Source organism: Nelumbo nucifera, chromosome 3 (assembly GCF_055504915.1).
Source record: "Nelumbo nucifera cultivar China Antique chromosome 3, China Antique-T2T, whole genome shotgun sequence".
NCBI classification, from domain to species: domain Eukaryota; kingdom Viridiplantae; phylum Streptophyta; class Magnoliopsida; order Proteales; family Nelumbonaceae; genus Nelumbo; species Nelumbo nucifera.
In genome coordinates, this window is record NC_142651.1 from 28,505,521 (window position 1) to 28,533,479 (window position 27,959).

Genomic DNA, 27,959 nt, shown 5'->3' on the forward strand with positions numbered 1-27,959 from the left:
CAGAGACAGAGAGGGCAGACTGGTTGCACTGTATTCAGGTCCGATAGGTGATGGAGACTCTTTGAGAGCAGAGATTATGGCCTTGCTACAAGGTCTAAGGCTGGCAAAACAATGAGGCGTACACAAGATTGAGGTAGAAGGGGACTCTAAACTATTAATTGGGTGGTTGCAGTAACTTGGGGGCTTGGGTACATCGACAATTCATGAGGGAAATAAATTGCTTAGAAAGGGAGGTTGGGGCATTGTTCAAGTGGACAAGGAAGTCAGCAAATGGACTAACTGACACCCTTACAAAGCAAGGAACTTTCAGGGAGAACTTGTCTTCGGCTGTTCTGTAATCAGAAAGCATTTTTCTTGGGGTAAACACCCTTAACTGGGTGGCGACAATGTATTCTCTTAATCTGTCTAATGAAAGTTACCATTTCCGATCAAAAAAAATACTTTGAAAAGAACGTTGCTTCTTATCTCTTAAACCACGGAACTATTTACCAAAGTTCTTGTGCTTACACTCCATAGAAAAATGGGGTAGCAAACAGGAAAAATCAGCACATTTAGGAAGTTTCAAGGGGTATTATGCTCAATTCTCATGTTCCTATTCAGTACTGTGGGGATGCAATCCGTATGGCTGCATTTGTAATTAATTGTGCCCCTTCTTGAGTTTTGAAGTATAAGACTCCCTTCGATTTGTTATATTCCAATGATGATCTCTTTCCTGCACATCTTCATGTGTTTATATGCACATTCTTTGTTCATATCCTTGGTACCCTCAAGTCAAAATTTGATCCTAAGAATGTAAAATACATCTTCTTGAGATATGCACAAAATCAAAAAAGGAACTGCTGCTATGATCCTACTTCTAGGAAGAGGCATGTGTCCATGGATATTACTTTCTTTGAATCTATTCCTTTTTATTTCCAAGGGGGGGGGGGGGGGGGGGGGAGAGTGACCTTGGGTCTTTTAATATACCTATTCCTATTTCTACTTCTATCCCAGAGAGTATTGTTGTTCCTGAGAAGTAGTTACAGGTTCACCAAAGGAGGGATTGCTTGCCTCCCATCCCATCATGGCCTCTTCATATTACCTCTAAGATTGTTGATCCAGAAATAGACACTACTGCTCCTCCAGCTGAACAAGGTATTGCTCCTCCTTTAGATCTTGGTCTTCCCATTGCTAGTATCTAATTCTACTACCCATGATATCTCATCTCACCTTTCATACAGCAGATTGTCTCCTATGTATGTTTCCTTTATTTTATTTTATTTTATTTTATTTTATTTTGATCAGCAAACTTCTATTGCTCTTACTCCTATCCCCATATATGTGAGAAAGGCAATGGTTCAACTAGTGATTGAAAAGGAGTGCCTCAAGCGTTCCTAGGCACACAAACAAGGTGCATTTCAAGGCTTGCACCTTGCCTAGGCCCAGGCATGCACCTTTGTTAAATTTGGCACTTTCTGTACTTTTTTAAGCATGGTAGCTTGAATGTTCTAAACCAAATTTGGTGGATCTAAGACAAAATGACTTTGGTCACCTAAGTTATTTGGTGGATCTAAGCCAAATTTTATCACAAGTTAGCACTCACATGCAACTAGACACTCACTGCTTCTAAGCCAAATCAGATGAGTAGAAGTATGATTTCTTGAAACTTCTTTTGCGATTTCAAGACCATAGACTTTGGTCAATGGTCAAAGTCAAACAATTGTAATATGTTATGTTACTAGCGTAGGGGTATTTATGTTATTTCCCCTCTCTATTTTGTTATAAGCTGTCACCCTAAGTATATACCAACTTAGGTGCCGCCAGATACAACTTTTGGAATAGAACACTTCTTCCCTTCTTCCTCCTCTTTTCTTCTTCTTTCCTTCTCTCTTTTCTTCTCTCTTTCATTATTTTATTTTTCCCCTTGCTGGACTACATGGTATCAGAGCACTGATCTGGGCTTAACCTTCTCAGGTCATGTTCGTCATCTAAAGCTGTTTTTTTGATTGGAAGAAGAAGAAAAAACTCCTTTGGACTGACCTAGCTTTTCGGTCTATCCTTCATGGACAGCCAAATGCAATGAGCAGCATTCTTTAGGGTTTGCACCTATCTTTTATGGACTGTGGGTTGTGGAATCACTACTGTACTCCAGGTATGTACTGTTACATTCATATCTAAGTGTGTGATAGCTGTGAATGTCACAGTTTGGAGTTGTAGGGGCTGACTGTCTCCTTTCTATATGCTGATGTCTATTCGGCTAGGGTTTACAGACCTACAGTTCTGCTGAACTTGTTTTTAGAAGCCTTTTAAGTCACAGTTAGTGGAAGTACTGCTGTCCTCCTTGTTGGTGTGTTGTTCACTGTTTGTGTAGTTGATTAAAGTCATTAAACCATTATTTGTACTAGTAACAGTGCTGTAGAAGTACAGAACTTCTTTTTCTCAGTCTTTTCTTGGAGAAATCAGCAGTGAAACATTGGGTCTAATGACTACTGAAGATTCAGCAACCTCTGGTATTACTTCCTCTCAAGGAAACCTTAATGGAGGGACGGACAGCATGAATTTTTCTATGACTATAACCCCCTTTGATGGACTAAATTATCTGGAATGGTCCAAAGGAATTAAACTATATGTCATGGCTAGGGGAAAGTTGGTTACATAAATGGGAAAGTTAAAGAACCAAAATCTAAGGAATGAGGCTGGAGAGGCTGTCTTACTATACTCTGGCCCTTTAGGTGTTGGTAACTCAATTCGGGCAGAGCTGTTAGCTGCAATACAAGCAATAATTCTTGCAAAAGAAATGGGTGTGGAGCAGCTTCTGGTTGAAGGGGACTCTAAGACAGTGGTGAACTGGATCATTTAATGCATTTGATGATGTCTTGGCAAAACAAGGGACAAAAAGGGAAACATTGTTCTGGGTGCAACTGTAATTTGTGTCTTTTTTAACAGTCATGCACTTTTTTATGTAGTTTTTGTGTTTTTTGTATGGAGAGGCAGCAGCACCTCGCGCCTCTCTAAGGGGATTTTCATGTAACCAATCTTTGAATTAATGGAATATGACTCTTTACTTATCAAAAAAAAAAGAACCAAAATCTGAAATGGCTGAACATGATAGATGGAACTAAAAAAACAGCATGATTATGTCATGGCTTTTGGGTTTCATGTTGCTTCATGTAAAGAAAAACTTCATAAGGGCTGATACAGCTTGTGAGATTTAGGAACAAGCCAAGGCAACCTACTTAGAACAGAGGCATTATGCTAAGATTTATCAGCTCCAAGCAAAATATACTTGTAAGCAAGGAGACTGTAGCCTATCTACGTACTATTCAGCCCTTACCTCTGTATGGAAGCTTGGAAGGAGCAGGACCATTATCAGACCATTAAATGGAAGAATGATGAGGATGCTAAAGCCTACAAAAAACTTGTCTGCCAACAATGAGTGTTGCTTTATTTATCAAAAAAAAAAATGAGTGTTGCTTTCTTGTTGGGACTGAATCCAGTCTATGAACCACTTCAGATGCAGATATTAGGAAGCAGTGTAATTCCCTCAATACAGGAGGTATATGCCTTAGTTCAATCTGAAGAGAGTAGAAGAAATCTAATGAATGTTTCTGAGGGGGAGCAGCCAATTGCCCTAGCTACAAGATGGGCAACACTGGAATGAAAAAAGAAGAATCAAGGAAAAATGATGACAAGGATAAATTGTGGTGCTCTCATTACCAAAGGCCTAGACACACCCAAAAGACCTATTGGGAGTTAGTTGTGAAGCCCAAGTGGGCAAACAAAAATCAAGATATATCAAAAAAGCCTACTCAGAAGAAATTTACCTCTGCAAATCTGGTTACACAAGATTCTCAATCAAATAATTTGACTATGGGTACTTCCCAAGAGCATTATGTTGGTTCTGACCCTAAGGAAGACATCATTAACTCCTTTAGAGATCACCTGGAACTGTATGGTAGGATAGGTCGGCTCCTACCCCCTCTACATCCTTTGCTTCTACAACAGGTAAAAGTGCTTCTGCATTTCACATGTCTACCTCTGTTCCAGATTCCCCTTGGATCATTGACTCAGGGACATCAAATCATATGATTGGTAAGTCAAATTTATTTCATACCTACACCCTCCTCTCCGGTAGGAACAAAGTGAGACTAGCTGATGAGTCCTTCTCCACTATTGCTGGTCAAGGATCCGTATCCCTTCCAAATTGACTTGTTTTGCCCCATGCCCTTCATGTTCTCAAACTTCCTATTAATATGTTGTCCATTAATAGTATTGCCCAATCCCTAAACTATTGTGTAACCTTTTTCTGTGCTCTTGTGTTTTTCAGGGTTTGGCCTCGGGGAGGACGATTGGTAAAGGAGATATGATTGATGGCCTCTACATTTTGGAGAATAAGGCTGGTCCTACGGCATCAACTCCTATGAGTCTTATGAGTCAGCCAATGAGTCAATCTACTAAAAGTCAAGTGTGGTTATGGCATAATCCCATTGGTCGTTTGTCTTTTGAGTCTTTCAAAGTTATGTTTCCTGAACTATTCAAGTCTTTATGTGTCATTGGATTGCAATGTCAAACATGTCAATTAAACAAGCATTGTAGAACAAATTTTCCTCCAAGTAATAAAAGATCTATTTTACTTTTCCATATTGTGTTTTCTGATGTTTGGGGCCCAGTGAAAATACCCATTGAGGGCGGATACAAGTACTTTATCAGCTTCATCGATGATTACTCCAAATACACTTGCATATATCCTATGCATTCTAGAGAAGAAAAAACCCAGAATTGTGAAAGATTTTCGCCACATGTTTTTTACTCAGTTCCATGTTGAAGTTCAAATTTTCAAATCCGATAATGTGAAAGAATACTTTCATAATAACTTAGCTGAATTTTTTACATCTCACGAATCTCTTCAAAAAAGCTCTTGTGCCAGAACACTACAACAAAAGGTGTTGCCAAAAGGAATAACCGACATCTTCTTGAAGTTGCTTGTAGTATGATGTTACACATGAATGTTCCTAAACGATTACGAGTTGATGTTGTGATGGTTGAGGCTTATGTTATCAATTGCATGTCATCACATCTCTTACAATACAAGGCCCCACATCAGCTCCTCTTTCTTCAATCTCCTCTATTTTCTATTCCTTTACGTGTGCTTGGTTGTAAATGCTTTGTTAATGATTTGTCTCCAAGCCAGGGTAAGTTAGACCCCAAGTCTATTCCATGTATTGTTTTGGGTCATCCATCCTCCTAGAAGGGCGAAAAATGCTTTAATCATGTCACATTTAAGTATTTTGTAAGGATGGATGTGTTCTTTTTTGAGTCTGAACCTTTCTTACAGGCCTCTCCTCAAGGGGAGAATAGTGTGGAGGAGAGGCAAGCTCCTCAGGTTTCTCTCCTTTTATTCCTAACTCTTCTCCATTCCATAGTTGTCAAGGCGACGCCTAGGCGACAAGGCGCCCTTGGAGGCTCACCTCACTAATCGCCAAGTAGTTTTCTATAGCGTGTTACAAAAAAAAATTTTTTTATGTTATAATTATAAAATAAACATTTTTAAACTAAAATATTCATTTTGTGTGTTTATATACTAATTTCTTTTTATTATTTTCTTATCTATTAGGGTTTAATCAACACAAACATTGCTAAATGTTGTATTGAACTCTCAAAGACTTCAAAACCTAAACCAATAAGCAAGAAAGAACATAAAATGTTTTCCAATCAACACATTTTCTTATTTTTATTTACTAATTTTGTGTGTTTATATACTAATCAGAAATAGGGGTTCAGCCCCTATATTTTTTTTATTTTCTTTTCTTTCTTCTTTTTCTTCTCATGAATATGTTGGAATATGTTGATTTTCTATACTTTAACATGAAGTTTATACTTTTCTTATGAAAATAATGGATATTTATTAAGGAAATATGATTATGAAACCTAGGAAACTACCATAGGATACATGTTCTCTACACTCCCCCTAGGAAACTACCATAGGATACATGAAACCTGGGAAACTACCACATCAGTGTTCTCTACACTCCCCCTCAAGTTGGGAGTAGATATCTATCATTCCCAACTTGGATAGGTCTGTCTCTAACTTCTTCCTTGGTACAGCCTTGGTGAGGATATCTGGGAGCTGCATATTAGATGTGATGTACGGAAGACACACTTCTTGTGATGTGACCCTTTCTCGCACAAAATGTCGATCAACTTCGATAAGTTTAGTTCTGTCATGCTGCATTGGGTTGTGGGCTATATTAATAGCTGTCTGATTATCACAATACAGTATTAAGGGCTTTTCATAGTCAATACCCAACTCTTCAAGTAGTGACCTCAGCCACAAGATTTCAGCCACTCCATTAGCCATTGACCTGTATTCCGCTTCAGCACTGGAGCGGGAAACAACACTCTGCTTCTTACTCCTCCAAGAGACAAGGTTACCTCCCACAAGGGCACAATATCCCAGAGGTAGACCTTCTGTCATCAACACTCCCAGCCCAATCGGCATCTGTATAGACTTCCACCCTCATGTGATTATTGTTCTTGAGCAGTATACCTCTACCCGGGCATCTCTTCAAGTATGCTAATATTCTCTCTGCCGCAAGAAGATGAGAAGTTCTAGGGGAGTGCATGTACTGGCTAACAACACTAACTGCATAGCTGATATCCGGCCGAGTGAGGCAGAGATATAGGAGCTTTCCAACCAACCGTTGGAACATAACTTTGTCTTCAAGAGGCTCCCCACCCTCTGCACTAATCTTGTGATTTTGTTCGATGGGTGTATCAGTCGGCTTAACACCCAACTTTCCAGTTTCCGCCAACAGATCTAGAACATATTTTCTCTAAGAGATAAAAATCCCCTGCTTGGATCTAGCAACCTCAATACCCAAAAAGTACCGTAGTGCACCAAGATCTTTCACCTCAAACTCTTGATGAAGGAGCTATTTGAGGGACTCAATCTCATGACTGTCATTTCCTGTCACCATAATATCATCAACATATACTGCAAGTAGTGTCAGAGAGGACTCCACCCTCTTGATGAATAGTGTATGATCTGACTGGGCAAGTACATAACCAAACTTTCCAAGGGCTAATCTGAACCTATCAAACCAGGCTCTAGGTGACTGCTTCAAACCATACAATGCCTTGTTCAGTCGGCAAACCTTCTTACCTGTCTCTGTATCATAGAATCCAAGAGGCAACTGCATGTAAACCTCTTCCTGTAAGTCTTCATTCAGAAAGGCATTTTTAACACCCATCTAAAACAGGGGCCAAGAATGATTTGCTGCAAGGGATAACAGAACTCGGATGGTGATCATGGCTACTGGGGCAAAGGTCTCCAAGTAGTCTATACCATAAGTCTGAGTGAACCCCTTTGCAACCAGTCGGGCTTTGTACCTTTCAATAGAGCCATCAGCATTATGCTTCACAGTGAACACCCATCTACATCCCACCGGTTTCTTTCCTTTTGGTGGGTCAACCAGTGCCCAAGTATTATTCTTCAACAGGGCATCCATTTTGACTTGCATTGCATCTTTCCATTCTGGAACTAATAAGGCTTCTTGCACTGTTCTTGGAATAGGGACATCGGCAATGGAAGTGAGATAGGACCGGTAAGATGGAGACAAACGATCATAAGATAAGAACTGTGAGCTGTAGAAGTGGTGCAATGTCGTTTCCCTTTGCGAATGGCAATAGGGAGATCAAGGTCATCCACAAGAGGGGAAGTGGCAACAGTGAGAGGTATCTCAGTAGGCTCTGGATCTGGAGCCGCGAAAGGAATTGGAGCTGGCCGGAACTGCCGATGACTAGGATCAACCTGCCTGCATCGCCTGTGATAGACTCTCAACTCCGGCTCCCTCTGACCACCCTCACCACTACAGCCTTCATTATCCAGTGGAATAAGTAAAGGAACAGCCCCACTTCCACTCTCACTGCTTTCCCCCTGAGGAAAGAAACTCAAAACAGCCCCACTCTCACTGCTCTCCCCCTGAGGAGAAACCCTAGGATAATAGGGTGTCTCCTCAAAGAAGGTGACATCCATGGAGACGAACCGTTTCCCTAAAACCGGATCATAGCAGCAATAACCCTTTTGAGTTTGTGCATAACCAAGGAAAATGCATTTGGAGGCCTTAGGTTCAAACTTGGAATGATGAGGCCCGAGAAGCTGAACGAAACAGGTACAACCAAAGGTTTTAAGGGGAACAATGAACAACTCCTCGTCTAGGTATAGAAGGGAAAAGGGGGTTCTCATATCAAGAACCCGGGAAGGAACTCGATTAATGAGATAAACTGCCGTGAGGATAGCATCACCCTAGAAGCGAATAGGTACATTGGAGGTAAACATAATGTTTCTAGCCACCTCCAAGATATGCCTATTCTTCCTTTCGGCAACACCATTCTGTTGTGGTGTATAAGGGCAAGTGCTCTGGTGAATAACTCCATGGCTAAGAAGGTAGGAGGTCAATGGCTGAGCAAAGTATTCCTTTGCATTATCAGATCTAAGGACTTTGATTTTGGTCCCAAACTGAGTAAGAACCATCTGATGGAAGTTTTGGGTCAGAGCAGGAACCTCATCCCGAGAACACATAAGATAGACCCAAGAAAAACGAGTATGGTCATCAACAAACAGTAGAAAATATCTGTACCCACCCATAGAAGAGATATGATATGGCCCCCAAACATCAGTATGCACAATATCAAAAGAGGAATTACTCCTTTTATTACTTAAAGAATAAGAGGTTCTACAATGTTTGGCAAACTCACAACTCTCACACCTCAACTTTGATAACTCAACAGACTCAAATAAAGCAGGAAACAGACTCTTCAAAGACTTAAAAGACAAATAACCTAATCGGTTATGCCAAAGCATAACCGAACTCACAGACTGGGAAACAAAAGACTTCTTATCCATTGACTCCTCCCGACGAGAACTCTCTCCAAGCAGATAGATCCCGTTCGTCTCACGGCCAGTCCCAATCACTTTCCTCGTCTCCAGATCCTAAAAAACACATCGGTCAGGGAAAAAGGTTACTGAACAGTTCATGTGTTTGGTAATACTACTAACTGAAAGCAGGTTAGTATCAAGCTTAGGAACATGCAAGACAGAAGATAAAGAGATAGTATCCGATAGCTTGATGTCCCCCTTGCCAAAAATGGGAACAAGAGAGCCATCAGCAATGGATACTCTATCTCGACTAGAGGACAAGTGATAAGAAGTGAACAACGATGGCAAGCTAGTCATATGGTCAGATGCACCTGAATCTATTACCCAGCAGTGGTCAGTATTACCTGGAGCTGAAGCATGGTAAGCTGAGGCTCGAGTACCTAAATGTGCAAATACAAATATGGCAGGAGCTGATGGTGACTGAGATGGCTGAGCTGAACTCCCAACTTCCTTTTCCAACTGTATGAGATCAGCCCGAACAGCAGCTAAAGTCTCTAGGGATGTGCCTGATGAGGATGCTGAATCAGTGTTCACGGCCACATGAGCATTACCCTTCTTATTTCTTAGTTTTGTTGGGACCAAGTGAGGATGTAGCTTCCAACAAGTATCTTTTGTGTGCTTGGGTTTCTTGCAATGTTCACATACCAGATCCCGTTTATCTTCCTTCTTCCGGTCCCTTTCTGAGTCACCCCCTGGCTTAGGTTTAATAACTGTCAAGACTGGGAAAGAGGGTTGAGGCTGCATCATGACTTTCCTCCTGATCTCTTCACTATGCACCAGGGAGTATGCTTGAGAAAGGGTCACACTATCTCTTGTCAATATCTGTTGTCGCACAATGTCATACTCTGAATTCAAACCAGCCAGAAACTCAAATACCCTATTCGTCTCGACTTGCTTTCTGTGAGTTTGTGCATCTTTGGGACTCTCCCACTCAAGGGTCTCTAGATGGTCAATCTCATGCCACAAGGATTTCAAGGTAGAGAAGTAAACAGAAACTGGCTTCTCTCCTTGTTTAAGGTTGTTCACCTCACACTTCAGTTCATAGGCTCTGGCAACATTAAGGGGTTGGGAATAGGTTTCTTTCACAACATCCCATATCTCTTTGGCTGTCTTTGCCCACAAGTAATTTCGGCTGATATGTGGCTGCATAGAATTACACAACCACGCCATAACCAAATAGTTCTCTTGAACCCACTTAGTGTATGTTGGGTCCTCCTTGGAAGGTTCTTTCACATCTCCCAAGAGGTAACCCAGTTTTCCCCTTCCTCCAATAGCCATCATGGCTGATTGAGCCCACTCCAAATAATTTGACCCATCAAATCTCATAGTTGTAATCTGAAACCCGGTTTCAGATACACTACCATAGCTGTGGTTTCCAAAACTACTTTCTCCTCGACCCTTAAACTCCATCTTTGATCAAGATTCAGTAGCTACAAACTGTTAGAGTCACTATACCAGAAAACAGAGTCAAACAAGCAGGTCAGAAAACTGATCTGAAACCAACACAAATCTGATCTGATCTGATCCGAAATCTGATCTGAAACCAACCCAAATCTGATATAAAATCAATCGCCTATCACAGTATAGGCAAGGAATCAACTCAAATCTGATCTGAAATCAATCGGCATGCACAGTACCAGGCAGCCTGTCAATCTGAGATGCTATTTTCTGAAATCACTACTGTGGGGCCCACTACTGCGAGAGCAAAATTAGGGTTTCAACTGTGGGTCTGAAATAAGTGCTCAGCTGCACTCTCCAAGCAGTCCGCACAAGTGGGATTTGTCGTAGGGCAATATGAAACCCTAAAAACTAATCACCTCTGAGAGGGATGGGGTTTGGCCCAACAGTCAAACCCTAGAAACAGACTTAAACACAGTTCGACAAGCCAAACCCTAGAAACAAACTTGAACACAGTTCAGCCCCTACTTCTAGATAGGTCCAACCTATCTCGACTGATTGCAGTCTCTGAAACTCAATAAAAAAACTTACTTATGTACCTCGGTTTACTGTCTTTTACCTGAACCCTAACCTTCGCTGCTTCTTCCTGATTACCAACTCTCTGCAAGCCGCGGCAAGTCTTCAACTGTTGCGAACCTCTCCTGGTAATCTCCAAGATTCAGCCACCGAATACTTCTTCAAAGCTTCCAGCCCTAGCTAGTCCTCATGTGGTCGGCTGGACTAGACACACATGAGAAGCCCTAGATAGGCTCTGATACCAAGTAGAAGATCAAGACTGTAATCAGTCTTGAATCCTAATAGGTTTTAGGTTTACAAAACAGAAGAAAAGTGAGAGAAAATGAGAGAGAATAGAAGAGAAACAGGAGAACACAAGTGGTTGAAAGGAGGGACAAATTCTTGCAGATCTGCCGCCGCCACTTTCTTATTATTTATAGGTTATGTTTAGTACATAATGGAAAGGACACATCTGCCCTTAGTACTTACATAATAAATAAAGTAAATAAAAGCTGAAATAAATAACAACTGAATTAACAAACTGACTCAAACTGACACTACTATAACTGGAACAAACAACTACACATGCTGTCCTACAAACACAGTGGGGCCCACGTCAGTGGGGCCCACATTAGTGTTCTCTACAAAGTTGAATCACAAGGGTGTAGTATCATTGACTAAAGTTTCATCAATTTGGTTAAGGCATGACTGAGATATGATCAGGTCTTTGGTTAGGTGAAAAGAGGGTTGCTTCTACCTTTTCACTTTGTACTATCATTGTAAGGGTACTTTATGGTATTAAATTGATAGATTTTAGTCTTAAAAGCCAATCCAGGACATCAACAGGTAGGTTAGGGAATCTAAAGAATTTGTGTGGTTTTAGGTCTTTCTTCAACTAATTTGTTCTTTGTTGTTTGTGAATTTTTTGGTTGCTTTACCAACACATTGATTTCCAACCTTCTCTTTAATTTTGTCTGATTGTCACTGTATTTCTAAATTACTTAGAAAATTGATATTTATTTATGGTCACATTCTTGTATCGTGACTTCATGATATGCCAGAAACTGAGAAACCACTTGACATCTAAAGACAAAGGTCATGTGTCAATGTAACGCTGCACTTGGTGCAATAAAATTTTGCTCCTTAAGCAAGTCTCTTGCAAAAGAAAAGGTAAGGTGACTAATTAAATGAAAATAGACAAGATACCTGTGGAAGATCTTCAAGTTCAGAGTATGCACCCTTTCCAGCTAATAGCAAGTCTATCTGGCTAATTATTGGCATCAATATTGGAGATTGAGGAGTCATGCTACCCACAGATGATGTTGCCATTCCTTGATCAGATTTTAGACCAAAACGAGTTTTACATGACATAAATGATAGACCCTTTAGGTCATCCATCACAAAAGAATCATCAGCTTCTGTGAAGCAATCAAGCATGTCCCCAGAGCCCCTACGGGGCCAATCACTGTGTTTTGGAGATGGAGTATCAGATTCTTCAGTGATACTTGAGTTTGAAACTTTTGCAACATCTGGGCTTCCAATTGCATTGTGCAAATCCTTTTGTGAAAAGGACTCAAGAGTTTCAGCAATCCTGATGAGACGCTCATTAACACTTAAACCTTTCTGGTCACATCTATCTGCAATAGCACAGATTCTTGAATGGTCTTCCACATGAAATGTTGGAACCTCCTCCTCACAAATGCGACAAATTATAGAACTTTCATCAGCAATATTCTGTTGATCTCCCCAGTAGCCCCAAGAAACCTTTTTCTGGTGCTTGGAAAGAACAGAAGAATATGCAGTAAAATCCTTGCTAGAAGGAAGTTCAGAAGGCCTAATAGCAGCCAGATCTGTATCATAATTTTCTTTCCTGTTGTTTGACATGTTCAAGGAATCAATCTTGATGCCATACTGTCCATCCTTCATTGGGACAGAATCCTTCTGATATTTTGCTACAAGAGAAGGGAGTTTCTTTGAAGAAGCTATACATTCCCTGCTTGAAAGTGATTGAATATTCTTTTTAGTTTCTACATCAGGGGGTGAGAGCAAAGTTATGGGTTGTATTGCATGTTCTCTCTTCCAATCCAAGCCATGTTGCTCTTGACTATAAAATTTCCTATTAAATGCTGCCTTTGAGCCCCTTGCAGCACTAAAAGTCTTCCCATCCCTTCCTGTGCCTGATGAAACTCGTTTATCAGCAGAATGTATCATTCTACATTGATGAAGACCAAGAAGTTGCTCATCCTCTGCAAATCCACTTTCCTTATGAAACTGCAACAATCGTGTACACCTGGTAAGAATGAAAAGCATCCGTGTGTGCAACTGCTTCAGCATGCCCATGGGAAGTTCTTGGCGTTGATCATCCAAATCCTGAACTATGCCTTCACACTGAAGCCAAAACTCACCAGGTGACATTACAGCACAACGCCGTGCCAAAACCAACAAATCTTCAATGATTTCCTGCCACTCGGGATGGGTTTCTACATTTTTTTCTAGAATTCCAACAAGATCTCCTGCAAAAATAGCCAGATCAGAGTCCACTTCTTCCTTTGCTTTGTCAAATTTTGCCCGTATTACAACCAAAACCTCCTGTATGGAACAATGAGAGTGTTAAAAACAAAAAGGAACAGCAAAAGCACCATGAATTAAATATTGACAAGAGAAAAAGGTATTATACTTTCCAGTCAGCAACTAGGTTATAAAATTACCTCCAAGTTATTTAAGCCCCGGGGCTTCCAAAATGGAAAAGGCCGTACACCTTTAGAGTTCAATTCATGGGAGAAGCTTTTTATATCACCAGGAAACTTTTTCCTAGGAGCACTTGTAACCCGAAGTAGTGCTTGAAAACGTGGAGATTCAGACTCCTTTGGCATGTCACAATCATTTGAAGTCTACAAAAGAAAAAACAAACAACCAATCACCATGTTATTTCAGAAAAAAAATCTAAATAAAATAAAGTAATCCAGTCAAAAATGCTTAGCAAATACATAGAAATACCAAGAAAAGGAACCTTGACTACCTGTGCATCTGGAGTACACATGTCTGAACTTCTTAAAGCACCATTTTGTTCCCATGACGAATCATATCGCCCTGGAAGAGAGTATTTAGGAATTAAGTGGAGACCTTATCAAATTACTTAAGTATGTCAAGAAGTTCATGTGCATGGATATGATAAGGTACAGTTACCAAAAAAGACAGTTTTTAAGAAGGAAAAGAAAACAAAACCAGTAACAATCATCACATAAAAGGTCAAAAAAACTTATTTAACAATAATAAAAACCTAATTCAAGATCAAAGGAGAAAGAAGACAGAGAAAAGAGAAAAATGAAAAATGAAAAAAGGGTTAAAGAATTAAAGAAAGAAGAAAATAAGTCAGCAAAAACATGATGTTGCAGCTAGCAGCCCCTTTCCATATACCAAAAAATGCAGCCAATATCTCATACCAAAACCAAACCAAGACCAGAAAAGAAACCAAAACTACAAAACCCAATACACATCTAGACCCCCTCCTCGGGGGAAAAAAGGTTAGGAACAATTAGATGCACAGGTGTAAGGGGTTGTAGCAGTAGCTATTGAAACATCTTATTGTACACATATTGATACGCTCAAATGTACCAGCAGGGGTGTGTCGATACTTGGGGATGGCAACTTTCCCCATCCCCAACGGGTACCCAACTTCCCCAACCCGATGGGCTCGGGGATGGGGATTAATAGGGATCGCAAATCAGGGTTGGGATTGGGAGTGAGGTCCCTGCCCTGCCCCCCCCCCACCACCACACACACACACACACACACACACACATATATATATATATGATATTATTTATATATATCAAAAATATTTTAAATATTACTTATATTTTAATTTTTTTATTTATTTTAAATAAATTTATTTTTCAAAAAATACTATTAACTAAAATTTTCAGGGATTCAGGTCCCCACGGGGAACCCATCCCCGCCGGGGATCGGGGATGGAGGACAACATTTATCTCCGACGGGATTCGAGGTTGGGCTCAGGAACGGGGAATATGATCCCCGCCTCATTGCCATTCCTATCGATAATTTTTGGCCACATGTGTTATTTTTTTTAGTTCTTTCCAAATTTCATTTTTATACAGATTTTTGCATTATTTAATCAATAAAAAAGTTGGGTTCCTGAACCTGTAAACAGGTGTATCGGATACTCAAAGATACGATACAGTACCATATCAATACTTTGAACCTTAATTGTACATATCATATATTCATATTATGAGTAATAGTTGACAATAAAATAAAAATAAAAATAAAGAAGAAGTACAGTAGATCCAAATGGCAATTTCTTTTCATTCAATAAATGGCAATATCAGGATAGGAATTTGCATATGATGAGAGATGACAAGAAATATAAAGAAGTTCATCATACTCATAAATCTATGATGTACGAATAAATAGCCTTGATGCAAATAAAGAGTAGCAGTGGAGACTGGCTAATCTCAGAAACAAATGGAACAAATGGTGTCTTGGGCTTAAGTATCCTTAAGGGTCTCAAAGGCTCAGAAATGCACCAGGTGCTTTCCCTCCTCAAGTGTCACAAAGAAGTTGCTATCCCTTCAGGCCTAGGAATAAAGATTGGTAATTGTAAGATAAAGTTACTCCCATTATGCTTTTTCCCTGATGCACTGATGACCATATCATAGAACTCTTCCCTCCCAAATCTATGTGAAATTCTTCAGTTTTTGAAATCAAGCCCTCAAGAAGAATGCTAGGGTGTTTCAATAGAAAAGAAACTCCCCAAGGCCCTAATGGATGATATTACAATTAAGGTGGCATATCAGATTAACACTAGAGATGAGTATAGAGGTTTCAGTAGCTGCCTCATCTCAAGAAGCAACGAACAGGTCTGGTCCCCACCAGTTCAAAGAGCAATGAAACTTAACTTTGATGGCTGTTTGTCAGAAAGCCCAGGACTCTCAGGTGTAGGAGGCTTGTCAGGAGTCACGAGGGAGAGATACTGCAGGTATATTCCACCCCAGCTAGTGTTGGTGATTTCACAAGAGAGGAAATGCTTACTCTTTTTAGGAGCTTGGGATTGAAGGCCTCTTTAGAGTAAAGCACAATGGAGGGGTAAAGGATTCACAAGCAGTGGTAAGGTGGAGATACGGTAATAGACCATGGTGCTATTTAAATTGTATCAAGGAAGTTGGTTTGGAGTCTAGAGGGAACATCTTATATTCTTATTCTGCTAGAAAAAGGATATTGGCCAATAAGCTATCCAATTTTCTGGCCAGGTATAATGTAAGTAGGGATGTTTTGTATTGAAGCTCAGCCCCTCCCCAAAGTATACAGGGGCTGATTTGGTCAAACTAAAGGCTCTTTTTTTATCAGTTAAACTAAGGTGTCTTCTTTTTCCTTTTAAGCTGCTAAGTGAGAGTTGTATGTTGTATGTACTCCACTTGAGTTGTATGTTCTTAGAGCTTTGATTATCTAGTGTCATTTGTTACATCTCTCTTCAAGATCTATTCCATGATTCCAGACGATATCATTGATCTCTTTTGACGTTTAGATATCATAGTCCTTGGGATCTTTTAACAGGGAAGTGGAAAGATGGGACAGATGTGAAATATCAAGAGGTTTTAGAAGAATTACACCCCCTACCCCCATTGATTAAAAATCTGCTAAAACAACAGAAAACATGGCAAGAAGTTCATTACTCTTCCACTTGATCCTGTTTTAGGAGCCAAAATGCAAAAATCAGAAGCAGAAAGTAGTGGCTTTGCTTTACATTTACAACATGAATTTTTCCCACCCCAATCCAAGCAAAGACTCAGGGGAAGTGGAAAGATGGGACAGATGTGAAATATCAAGAGGTTTTAGAAGAATTACACCCCCCTACCCCAATTGATTAAAAATCTGCTAAAACAACAGAAAACATGGCAAGAAGTTCATTGCTCTTCCACTTGATCCTGTTTTAGGAGCCAAAATGCAAAAATCAGAAGCAGAAAGTAGTGGTTTGCTTTACATTTACAACATGAATTTTTCCCACCCCAATCCAAGCAAAGACTCGGGGGAAATAAGATAAATGACAGGGAAGTATTTGTTTGTGATGTGACCTTTCAGGTGTTTGCTTGTGATAACTTTTTCTGAGTAGTTCAGAGAAAAGTAATTCAAGGATTTGTATAGTGACTCATGTGCATGTTTTGTAAATGGTGTTTTATATGATGAATATAATGCTACTTTACCTTTTGCTCAAAAAGTAATAGTAGTAGTGGTGGTAGTAGTAGTAGTAGTAGTAGTAGTAGTAATTATAATTATAATAGCACATTGTTGCCAAGATAACCATCAAATGCTCAGTCGGTTAGTAACTCTTTCGAGGCTTATTCTAGTAACATAATCGTGAGAGAATGACATTGTGCAGATGAGATATCACTCCCCCCAGATTCTCAGATTTGTTGAAACAGTAACAGCACACTATTGTCAAGATCAAGGTTTAAAATATTGGTTTTGATGGAAATGTCAACCAATTACAAATAAGAAATAAGTCAGAAACATCAGAAATGCTATATAGATTAGATGTAAATCAGTCCTCAAAAATAGGTGTAAACTTCAAAATTAGAGAGAAAAATGAGGAAGAAAAGTAAGAGCAGCAGTACAGGAGAAGAAGATGGAGAAAAGAGGAGGAAGAAGAAGAAGAAGAAGAAGAAGAAAGGTTCGAATAATCCTTCCCTCCCTTCTCTAATCCTTTTTACTAAAATTTAATGTTAAAATAATTACAAGTATGCCCTTGAGTGGATGGCCAGCTAGGCAGTAACATAAAGAGATCAAACAAAAAGAAATAACAGGCCCATTATTTAACAGGAAAATAGAAAAAATAATACAAGAGAATATACTAGGACCCATTCGGCCCAGTCTCTTTACACTCCCCCTCAAGCTGAGCATAGATGCCAATCATGCCCAGCTTGCTTATATAGTGTGTCATTTTCCCTCTCAGAACTCCCTTGGTCAAGATATCAGCAAATTGTTCTTCTGATGTGATGAATGGCAAACAAACTTCTCCTGAGGAAACTCTTTCCCTTATAAAATGTCTATCAACCTCAATGTGCTTAGTTTTGTCAGGTTGAACAGGATTATGTGCAATATTGATAGCTGCTTGGTTGTCATAGTAGAGCATTATTGGCTTCTCATAGTCGACCCTCAATTCTTCTAAAAGGGATCGTAGCCACAATAATTCTGACACACCATGTGCCATTGCCCTGTGTTCTGCTTCAGCTGAGGATCTAGCAACTACAGACTATTTCTTATTCCTCCATGAAACAATGTTCCTAGCGACCAGAGCACAATAACCCGAGGTGGATCTCCTATCATCAATACATCCTGCCCAATCAACATTAGTGAAAGCTTCCAGCTTCATGTGTCCATGTTTGGCAAATAGAATACCTTTCCCTGGAGTACCTTTTAAGTAACACAGAACCCTTTCTGCAGTAACTAAACGAGTATCTCTGGGAGAATGCATAGATTGACTAATAACACTTACTGCATAGGAAATCTCCGGCCGAGTCATGCAAAGATATAACAACTTCCCAAGCAGTCTCTGAAACACTCCCTTATCAGATAAAAGTTCACCATCTGTAGCAAAAAGCTTATGATTAAGATCAATAGGAGTGGAGATTGGTTTAGCTCCAAGTTTACTAGTCTCAGCAAGGAGGTCAATGACATATTTACGCTGAGAAATGAAGATACCATCCTTAGATCTAGCAACTTCAATGCCCAAAAAAATACTGAAGATCTCCCAAATCCTTGATCTCAAATTCAGAGTTAAGAAATCTTTTGAGTTTACTGACCTCTTAGGTGTCATTACCCATAACCACAATATCATCAACATAAACTATCAAAAAGGTCACCAGAGAGCCATTTCTCTTCAAGAATAGAGTATGATCAAATTAAGTTTGTGTGTAACCAAAGGAGACAAGAGCAGCCTTGAACCTCTCAAACCAATACTGACCTCTTAGGTGTCATTACCCGTAACCACAATATCATCAACATAAACTATCAAAAAGGTCACAGGAGAGCCATTTCTCTTCAAGAATAGAGTATGATCAGATTGAGTTTGTGTGTAACCAAAGGAGACAAGAGCAGCCTTGAACCTCTCAAACCAAGCCCGAGGAGACTGTTTGAGACCATAAATAGATTTCTGCAGTTTACACACCTTGCCTTGCATTTCCTTCCCATGCACCCCTAGAGGCAAAGACATATAGACCTCTTCATGTAGGACTCCATTCAAGAAGGCATTTTTAACAGCAAACAGGTGTAGGGGTCAATCTAAAGTAGCAGCTAAAGATAACAAAACCCGGACTAAGGTCATCTTAGCTACAGGAGCAAATGTCTCAAGATAGTCAATACCATACATCTGAGTGTACCCTATAGCAACCAGCCTAGCCTTAAACCTCTCAATATATCCATCATAGTGATATTTAATGGTAAATACCCATTTACAACCCATTGGTTCCTTCCCTTCAGGCAAGTCAACAATATCCCAGGTATGGTTCTTATGCAAAGCATCCAGTTCAGCCATCATAGCATCCCTCCATTCAGGTTTAGATAAGGCTTCCGGTACAGACCTGAGTATCACATGGGAAAAAACATAAGCAAAAAAAGAGTAGTAGAAAGGAGATAGAAGGCTATAAGACAGGTGTTTGGAGATACAATGGGTTGTACACTTCTGCTTGCCCTTGCGGAGAGCAATAGGAAGGTCAAGGTCTGGGAAAGATGTAGATGGGTCAAAGGAAGGCTGACCTGTTACCTCAGTAAGATGGGAGGAGCAAGGGGCTCTTCTGTAGGAGTGGAAACAACTTGCCTATGTCTGAATCTATGCCTTTGGTACCACCTTTGGAGAATAGAAGGAACAGGAATATTAGAGGTAGGTCCAGTGGGAGAAGTGGATACCTCATGAGAGGACTCAAGAGGAATGGAAAGAGGAACAGCTGGAAACATAGCAAAGGGTTCTTCAGATTTCTCCCCCTCTGGAGAAATACTAAAGAAAGGAGTTGACTCAGCAAATGTGACATCCCGAGATACAAAGCGGGTGCCACTAACTGAATCAAAACAACAATATCCCTTCTGTGTTAAGGCATATCCTAGAAAAACACATTTACGAGCCTTAAGTTCAAATTTGTGTTTTTGATGGCTGTGAACATGCACATAGCAAGTGCACCCAAAAACACGGAGAGGAAAAGAAAAAAGATCCTCATTTGGGAAGAGAAGGCTAAAGGGAGTTTTGAAGTTAAGAACCTGGGAGGGCATACGATTGATCAAAAAGGTAGCAGTAAGAACAACATCTCCCCAAAATTTTATAAGAACATGGGATGCAAACAGGAGGGATCTGGCAACATCAACCACGTGTCGGTTCTTCCTTTCTGCCACTCCATTCTGTTGTGGAGTGTAGGAACAAGAACTTTGATGAATAACCCCAAAAGTTTCAATATAGGCGGAGAGGGTTTTCTCAAAATACTCCTTAGCATTATCAGAACGGAATATTTTGATCCGAGTGTTAAACTAGGTGAGGATGAGTTCATGAAATTTTTGCACAATAGTTGGTACTTCATCCTTGGATTTTTCATGAGATAAATCCAAGTGTAACGAGAGTAGTCATCAATAAAAATGATAAAGTACCTATAACCCGCCATAGTTGGCAAATGATATGGCCCCCACACATCCGAGTGAACAATATGAAAAGGAGAAATAGATCTTTTATTGCTTACTGAATAAGATTGTCTATAATGCTTTGGAAGTTCACACGACTCACAATGAAGACTCGATAAAGACACTCCCTTAAACATATCTGGAAACAAATGACTCAAAGCAGAAAAAGACAAATGACCAAACCGAAAGTGACATGACTTTGTCAACAGACTCTGACAAGACTGACTCTAAGGAAACTCCATGAGGTGGTCCAAGAGCTCTATCCAGTGTGTCCAGCAAGTATATTCCGTTCGCCTTATGGCCACTCCCAATCATCCTCTGAGATTGCAGGTCCTGAAAAACACAATGAGTAGGAAAAAAGGTTATGCTACAATTCATGGATTTAGTTAAACTGCTAACGGATAAAAGGTTTCTATTAAGTTTAGGGACATGAAGGATAGAGGATAAATAAAGGGTGTCAGAGGTTTTTATATCCCCTTTACCCGAAATAGGAGCAAGAGACCCATCAGCAAGGGATATTTTCTCTTTACCAGAGAGAAGGTGGTATGAGCAGAAGAGATTAGACAAGCTGGTCATATGGTCTGATGCACTGGAAACAATAATCCAAGGGATTTTATGATTACTTGAAACTGAAGCATGATTTGCAGAAGCACGAATGCCTGAGTGAGCAAATGCTGATGATGCTGATGTGTTGCCGGAAGAGTGAGATGAAGAAACAGTAGCCTCCAAGTGATTTAACAACCTCCCATACTTTTCAAAATCCGCCTTCTTTGCTACCAACTGCTCAATGGTTGATTTTTCTTCACTCTCCTTATTTCCTCCTTTAGGTACTGTAGCAACATTAGTTGTCTTAGGCTTTCCTGTCTGACTGCCCTTCTTAGAACTGTTGTTATTCTTAAACTTTCCAGGTAGAAGCTCAGGATGAAGCTTCTAGCAAGTGTCATTTGTATGCCTCGGTTTCTTGCAATATTCACATATCAGCTCCTTTTTCTCAATAGGACCCTTTTGGCTTTATTCCAGCATGTGCAAAGTGTTCTGTATGTGGACTCTGTAACTGAACCTGCCGCCTACTCTCCTCACTACTTATCATAGCGTATGCCTGGGAAAGAGTAACCTCATCTTTGGCCAGGATATTTTGCCTAATGATGCCAAACTCAGGGTTGAGTCTAGTAAGAAATTCAAACACCCTATTTCTCTCCACCAACTTCCTATACATTTCAACATCATTTTTACTCTCCCATACACTCTTCTCCCCCTATCTTAGGTTCTTCACGTCACTTTTCAACTTGTAAACTCTGGCTACATTCAACTTCTGTGAATAGGTCTCAGTAACACCGTCTCATATCTCCTTGATCGAGGACATCCAGAGATAATGCTGACTTATAAGAGGTTGCATAGAGTTGACCAACCATCCAATGATTGTATAGTTCTCCTGCATCCATTTCTCAAATTCAGTGTCTATCTCTTCGGGTTTCGCTTTACTACCTGTGAGATACCCAAGTTTTCCTCTACTATAGACATAAATTCTTATAGATTGTGCCCAAGCAAGATAATTTGTCCCATCTAGCTTGATTGTGGTCACACCAGTCAAAACAGAATCTACCGAGCCGAGGCCGAAAACCGGCACTTGCTTGAACTCACTTCCATATGGCTCCATTAATCAAACGAAAATCAAAGAACCAAAAATTTGATCTATATAAACTTACTTGAAGTCAAACCAGAACCCAGATGCTTGAAAACTAGGGTTTTACTGCGTCCGGCTGTTGGGGAGGAAGAGAGAAGATGTTGCCGCTCCTACCAGAGCTTCCCAATCTCTTCCAAACCTGAACTGCCCTCTTCTAGGAGTCAAAAAACACCTCCCAAGCACAGAGCGCCACACCCAAAGTTTCACTTTTACCTGTACCTTCGAAAATCTCTAGTCGGCTAGGGTTTTGGACAGCAACAGAACAACACCACTTCTTGGCAATATCTAGCCAGATTTAAACTCTCCAAACCCTCTACCAACTAGGCCAGAGATCCTCTGAGCTATAGAGAACCTATCTCTCCATACACTCTCTTAATCAAAGGGTGTATGGGAAAAGAGGAAGAAGAAAAGAAGGAAGAAAGAAACCTGCTCTGATACCAAGATGTAAATCAGCCCTCGAAAATAAGTGTAAACTTCAAAATTAGAGAGAAAAATGAGGAAGAAAAGTAAGAGCAACAGTACAAGAGAAGAAGATGGAGAAAAGAGGAAGAAGAAGAAGAAAGGTTCGAATAATCCTTCCCTCCCTTCTCTAATCCTTTTTACTAAAATTAATGTTAAAATAATTACAAGTATGCCCTTAAGTGGGCGGCCAGCTAGGCAGTAACATAAAGAGATCAAACAAAAAGAAATAACTGGCCCATTAAGAGAGGCTTATTAGCTAAAACAGGAAAATAGAAAAAATATTACAAGGGAAGATACTAGGACCCATTCGGCCCAATCTCTTTACAAGATTTGTTGTAAATATAAATCATCATCAGCTAAGCCTTGTCTGAACTGTATGGGTTTGGCTACACAAATCCTGTTTCACCATTCTGTTCTGTTCGCAAAATATTTGTTAATATTTTTTTAATTATAGAATGAAATAATCTTGTAAATAATTACATCATTGTAAAGTGATAAAAAAGATGCCTTTAAAATTTCACACCATTTTAAAATGGTCTCTTCCTCCACTTAGAAATTAGAAAAAAAAAATTAAGAGTTTACAAATGATTATAAGGTACGTTTTTTTGATTATATTTTCTTTAATACAAAAGTTTTGATAACTATACAAAATATAATAGATATAAAAAGAAAAAATCATGTTGAAACAAATTAAGTGATAATATCTATGTACATATAAATTGAAAACCTTATATTGATAAAAGATTTATCCAAAATATCTTAAATTGATATTAATTAACAAAGCAAAACTTGTTGAGAACAACATGAAAGGTTCTAACACACTAGGGAATATGTTGACATATATTTCTCTAATATTCATGTCAATACCCGGGGAAATGGAAATATATTGTGTAAACATTTTAAACCATGACCAAAATAACCATCTATCTAATATTCACTTGTTTAGCACAGAAAACTCTTTCAAAAGCTTATCTAGTAACAGCATTGTGAAGGATTAATGTTGGATACCCCCAGCAATTCTATGCATGAAGAAGCTTTGGTTCCCTCCTGTCTCCAGTGCTATTAAGTTCAACCTTGTTCTTAATTTCTTATCAATCTATAAGTTTAAGTTAGACTGCTATTGTTTCAAGAATTTTGTCTTTGCACAGATAATACCACGAAAAGGAGTATTTGAGCAATCATATTTCTTTTCTCAGGTCTGGTTGGGAAAGGAATTAGCTGATAGCCAAGCTTATTACTTCGCTTCAAAGACAGATTTCTAAAAGGTATTGGGTTTTTTATCAAAAAAAATGCATTGGGTTTCAAGGCGATATTCAATCATCACCAGCTGAATTTATAGCAATAGGAGATGACTACTCAAACAAAGTATGTGCTCTGATCTCAGGGTTGAACAGCTTGCCCCAATAGATACCAAGAACAAGCAACCATGACAGAATCTGAGTATCTTGTGCATTGGCAAGTGTTACTAGTCCTACAGCAAATTTTACCTGCCAGAAACTCTGCATCTTAACAAACTAGAATAATAACCAGAAAGTAAGTGTTTGAAAATGGAAATCGACAAGAAAGCTCAAGAAACTGTTCATATAAGATCAACTCATTGTGAGAAACACTGATTGAGCTATCCAGTGCCCAAATCTCTGTAAGGAACATCTCTCCAGAGGGAGTATCTCTTCCTTTATTTGATGATCAATGAGAGAGATCATGTTCCCATCACAAGAACTACATGAACTGGAAGTAGGGAACAACAGAAAAAAGGGTAAATGATCACAATCAAACCTCATCCGAGAAAGTGGGGCAGGTCCCATTATATTTTGATGAATTTTGCCACTCAAATTCTTGCTAGACCAAAAGGTTCATTAGCAAATTAACCATACCAGATTTTTATGTTTATCATCGAAAGCAATATATCTCACTTTTTCTGATTGAGAAAATGGTTAACCCACCATCCGGTTATTTACACATTGGTCATATTTCACTACGGTATGAATTTCCTTTCCTGAATGACAAAATCAAGTTATTGCGGGTGCCTCGACTCAAAGAATAAGATTTTATGAATAAAGAAAACAATGGCAATCACCTGACAGCAAACATTATGATCAGATACAATCTTCATTGCTTCTTGTGTTTTTGTTTCATAAGCAGGAAATGCACATCTCCAATACAGTAAAAAAAACGACAAAATATTTACTCTGACAACAAACGACATTAGAGCAATAAATAGCTGCAACGGATCCATACCCATTTCACTCGATGATTCTCCATTCCGTAGACAGGACCTAACTGGTACACTAGGACTCTGGTCTCTTGACTGTGCACCCTCAGTCGAAATGCTATCATAATTGCTGCCACTACCGACCCAACTATCAGGAGAAGCATTATTCTGAGGAACCATTTTACTAAAATTGTGGACCTCCTTTTTGCCTGTGTTACTCCCCGCAGATGCCGTTGAAGAAGTCGAAGGAGAACACCCATCAGCAGCCAGCCTCGATAAGTTTCTACCACCAAGAGTGGACCCCTTGTCTCCACGAAACCCAAAGAAGCTATCCTGAGGTAATGGCCCTGATCTCGTCTTTATCCGATTCAACCCAAGCGATGATGCCAGAATTGGTGAAACCGCCGAAGGCCCCTCTTTCACCTCAGGGATTTTCCGCGGTTTCGACGGAAAACCAGAAACCACCGCTGTAGTCGACTTCAATGGAGTTTGAACTTCTTTACCCTTGATCTCCTTCTTCTTCTTCTGCTGCTGCTGCTGCAATTGTTGCTGTTGCTCCTGATGCTGCTGCTGCTGCTCCCTGCCATCTTTGACCTGAGTCTGACGACACGCAATATCGAAGTTTCCGCCACTACCACCGAACTGCTGCTCATCCTTTGTGGATTTGACCTTCTTCTTCTCGGATCTAATGGGTGAATTTGGACTTAGGGTTTTGGGGCTGTTCGACCTATCCGGGCTTGAAGTATCTGATTTCTTGGAGGAGAAAAATCTCACCTTGAACACCATTTTTATTTGGGTCTTGTTTTAGATATCTCTGCTAGGACTGCTGAACGAGGCATGGAAGACCACTGACTTGTACTCAGACAAATCAACCTAATCTCGGAGATCGTTAAGAAGAAGAATGAAGTAGGAGCGGGGAAGAAAAAGTAGGTGGAAGGGTGTCTGAAAATCCTAAAATTTCTCACTTATCAATCAGTAAACATCGTAGCAGACAGTGAACATAAAAGATAAATGGACTTTGAAATGCTGAAGAATGTAGTATGAGTGTACGACTGAGTACAGTCTACAGCGACAGTAGCACCAGTGCAATGCTTGAAGACAACGACTTGATACAACTCCTGATTTTCTCAATTTTATCATGTCTGTAGTGCGAAGCATACAACATGCAAAAGTTGCATTAACTGTTATTTTTTAACGCATGTAATGGAAAAATGAGCTAAAATCGGAGATCGGCTTCCGTGAAGGCAAGTCCGTGCCCACACCGATCTAACCGCCTTTTGAAACTCATGTGTTCATAAGATGCGTAAACCTGCTAATCAGAAACGTCCACGTTGTTGGGGCAAGTAACGTTAACGAAATTTTGGCCGTTAATATAAAAAGACAAAAAACAGAATTCGCTTGTCATTTCGAACTCACTCCTTCCATTTTTTTCATTCTCCTCCACTGATCCTAGCACAGCAGCATTCGTTAATGCGGAAACCACCGGCAGTGAAAGAAATATTATCCGGCGTCCAGCGTCCTTTCTCAGTAGGGTTGCAAGTGAAGCCGGATTATGCCAAATTGAGGCCAATCCTAGCTCAATCCTATCCCTAATCCAACCTTTCCATTCTTTAAAAATCTTGTAGAACTTCTTAATCTAATATCTTAACTCAATTTTCATTGCATTTATTAATCTTATGTTTTATTAATATTTATTTATTAATATTTTTATTGGTTTTCTAAGTACAAAATTAAAAAAAAAAAGTTCAAAATGAATCTTTTTATAGGCAGCAAACTATGGGTGGGTGGCAAGCAATAGAAAGGAAATAAAGAATAAAATATTCAAAAAACATAAAATATGTTGTTAAGGTTTTAGTATCTCCGATTAGAATTAAATGAATTGATTATCTTAAAAGAAATAAATGATAGTATGTGGTGGGGGCTATACAATTATCACGTATATAAACAAATCATGTATGATACATTATATATAACATATATTTATATATGATATGTACTATATAGTAGGGTTCGGGTTTGGTCGGGTTGTCCAAGGGGTCAACCCTAACCCAACCCCAAAATAAAGTCGGGTTTACAAATTTCAACTCTAACCCTAATCCGAGTATCAATCTCAACCCAACCCAACCTGACTATTCGAGTCAATCCAGCCTAAATTGCAGCCTTAATTCTGAGTAGGGGTGTCCATAAAAAACCAAAAAACCGAACCAAGAAAATCGAACCGCAAAATGCGGTTAAGCGAACCGATCAATTTGGTTTTGATTCAGGATTTTTGAAAAATTGAAGGACCGGTTCGATTTTCAGTTAACCTACAAAAAAACCGACGGTTAACCGAACCAACCGGTATATATATTTTTAATATATGTCACATATTTTCTATGTATTACATATAAATATATATTCATTATATATATAAATATATACTTATATTATATTTATAATGATCTATTTATAAATATATTATATATTATATATTTTTCACATATTTGTAATATATTATATATTATTTATTATATAATATTATACAAATATTTGTATAATATATTATAAATATAAAAAAACGAAGAACTGAACCGATTAAAAATCGAAACCCACAGACCAATTAACTGGTGGTACCGGTTCAGTTTTGATTTGAAGAATTGAAACAATACCACCGGTTCAATTTGCAAAAAAAAAAGGCTCTGATTCGATCAACCGAACTGTGGACATCCCTAATTCGCAGGCCCCTTCTTATTCATTCAGTGAGGGGCGAACTCTGATTTTCTTATCTTTTGCATTGAAGGCTAAAATTCCATTAACGTTATCGTTTATTTACCCCGACGATGTGGCCATTCTGGTTGGTGGGTTCATGCATCCCGTAAACCCACGTATTCACAGAACGCGGTCTTTTTCGATGTACAGTGCATCTCACCATGGGTGCCGTTTCACCAACTTGACACGACACCATTTTTGTACTACTTAAGAGCAAATTGCGTTTGTTAATGCCAACTTAATAGTGATTATTCAAGAATTACCGTTCTACACGTCCATTGAATCAACGTTGTATAACTTTCATA

The 27,959-nt window shown here is 39.3% G+C and overlaps 1 protein-coding gene across 7 annotated transcripts in view; it reads right to left on the reverse strand.

Moving 5' to 3' along the window:
* The window catches only part of LOC104605420 (putative serine/threonine protein kinase IREH1), a 96,086-nt gene extending 69,990 nt beyond the window's left edge, over positions 1–26,096 (reverse strand). For 3 of the 7 annotated variants that reach the window (XM_088900626.1, XM_088900627.1, XM_010270351.3), the window contains exons 1-4: positions 24,933–26,084; positions 13,890–13,960; positions 13,579–13,761; positions 12,077–13,459 (exon numbers count right to left, since the gene is read on the reverse strand). In XM_088900626.1, the coding sequence (XP_088756752.1) occupies positions 12,077–13,459; positions 13,579–13,761; positions 13,890–13,960; positions 24,933–25,692 (2,397 nt within the window). In that variant the 5' untranslated portion in view covers positions 25,693–26,084. Of the gene's footprint in view, positions 1–12,076; positions 13,460–13,578; positions 13,762–13,889; positions 13,961–24,932 lie in introns of all 7 variants that reach the window. The other 4 variants (XM_088900628.1, XM_088900625.1, XM_010270224.3 and 1 more) reach the window with 4 other exon arrangements.
* Positions 26,097–27,959: the final 1,863 nt, after the last annotated feature.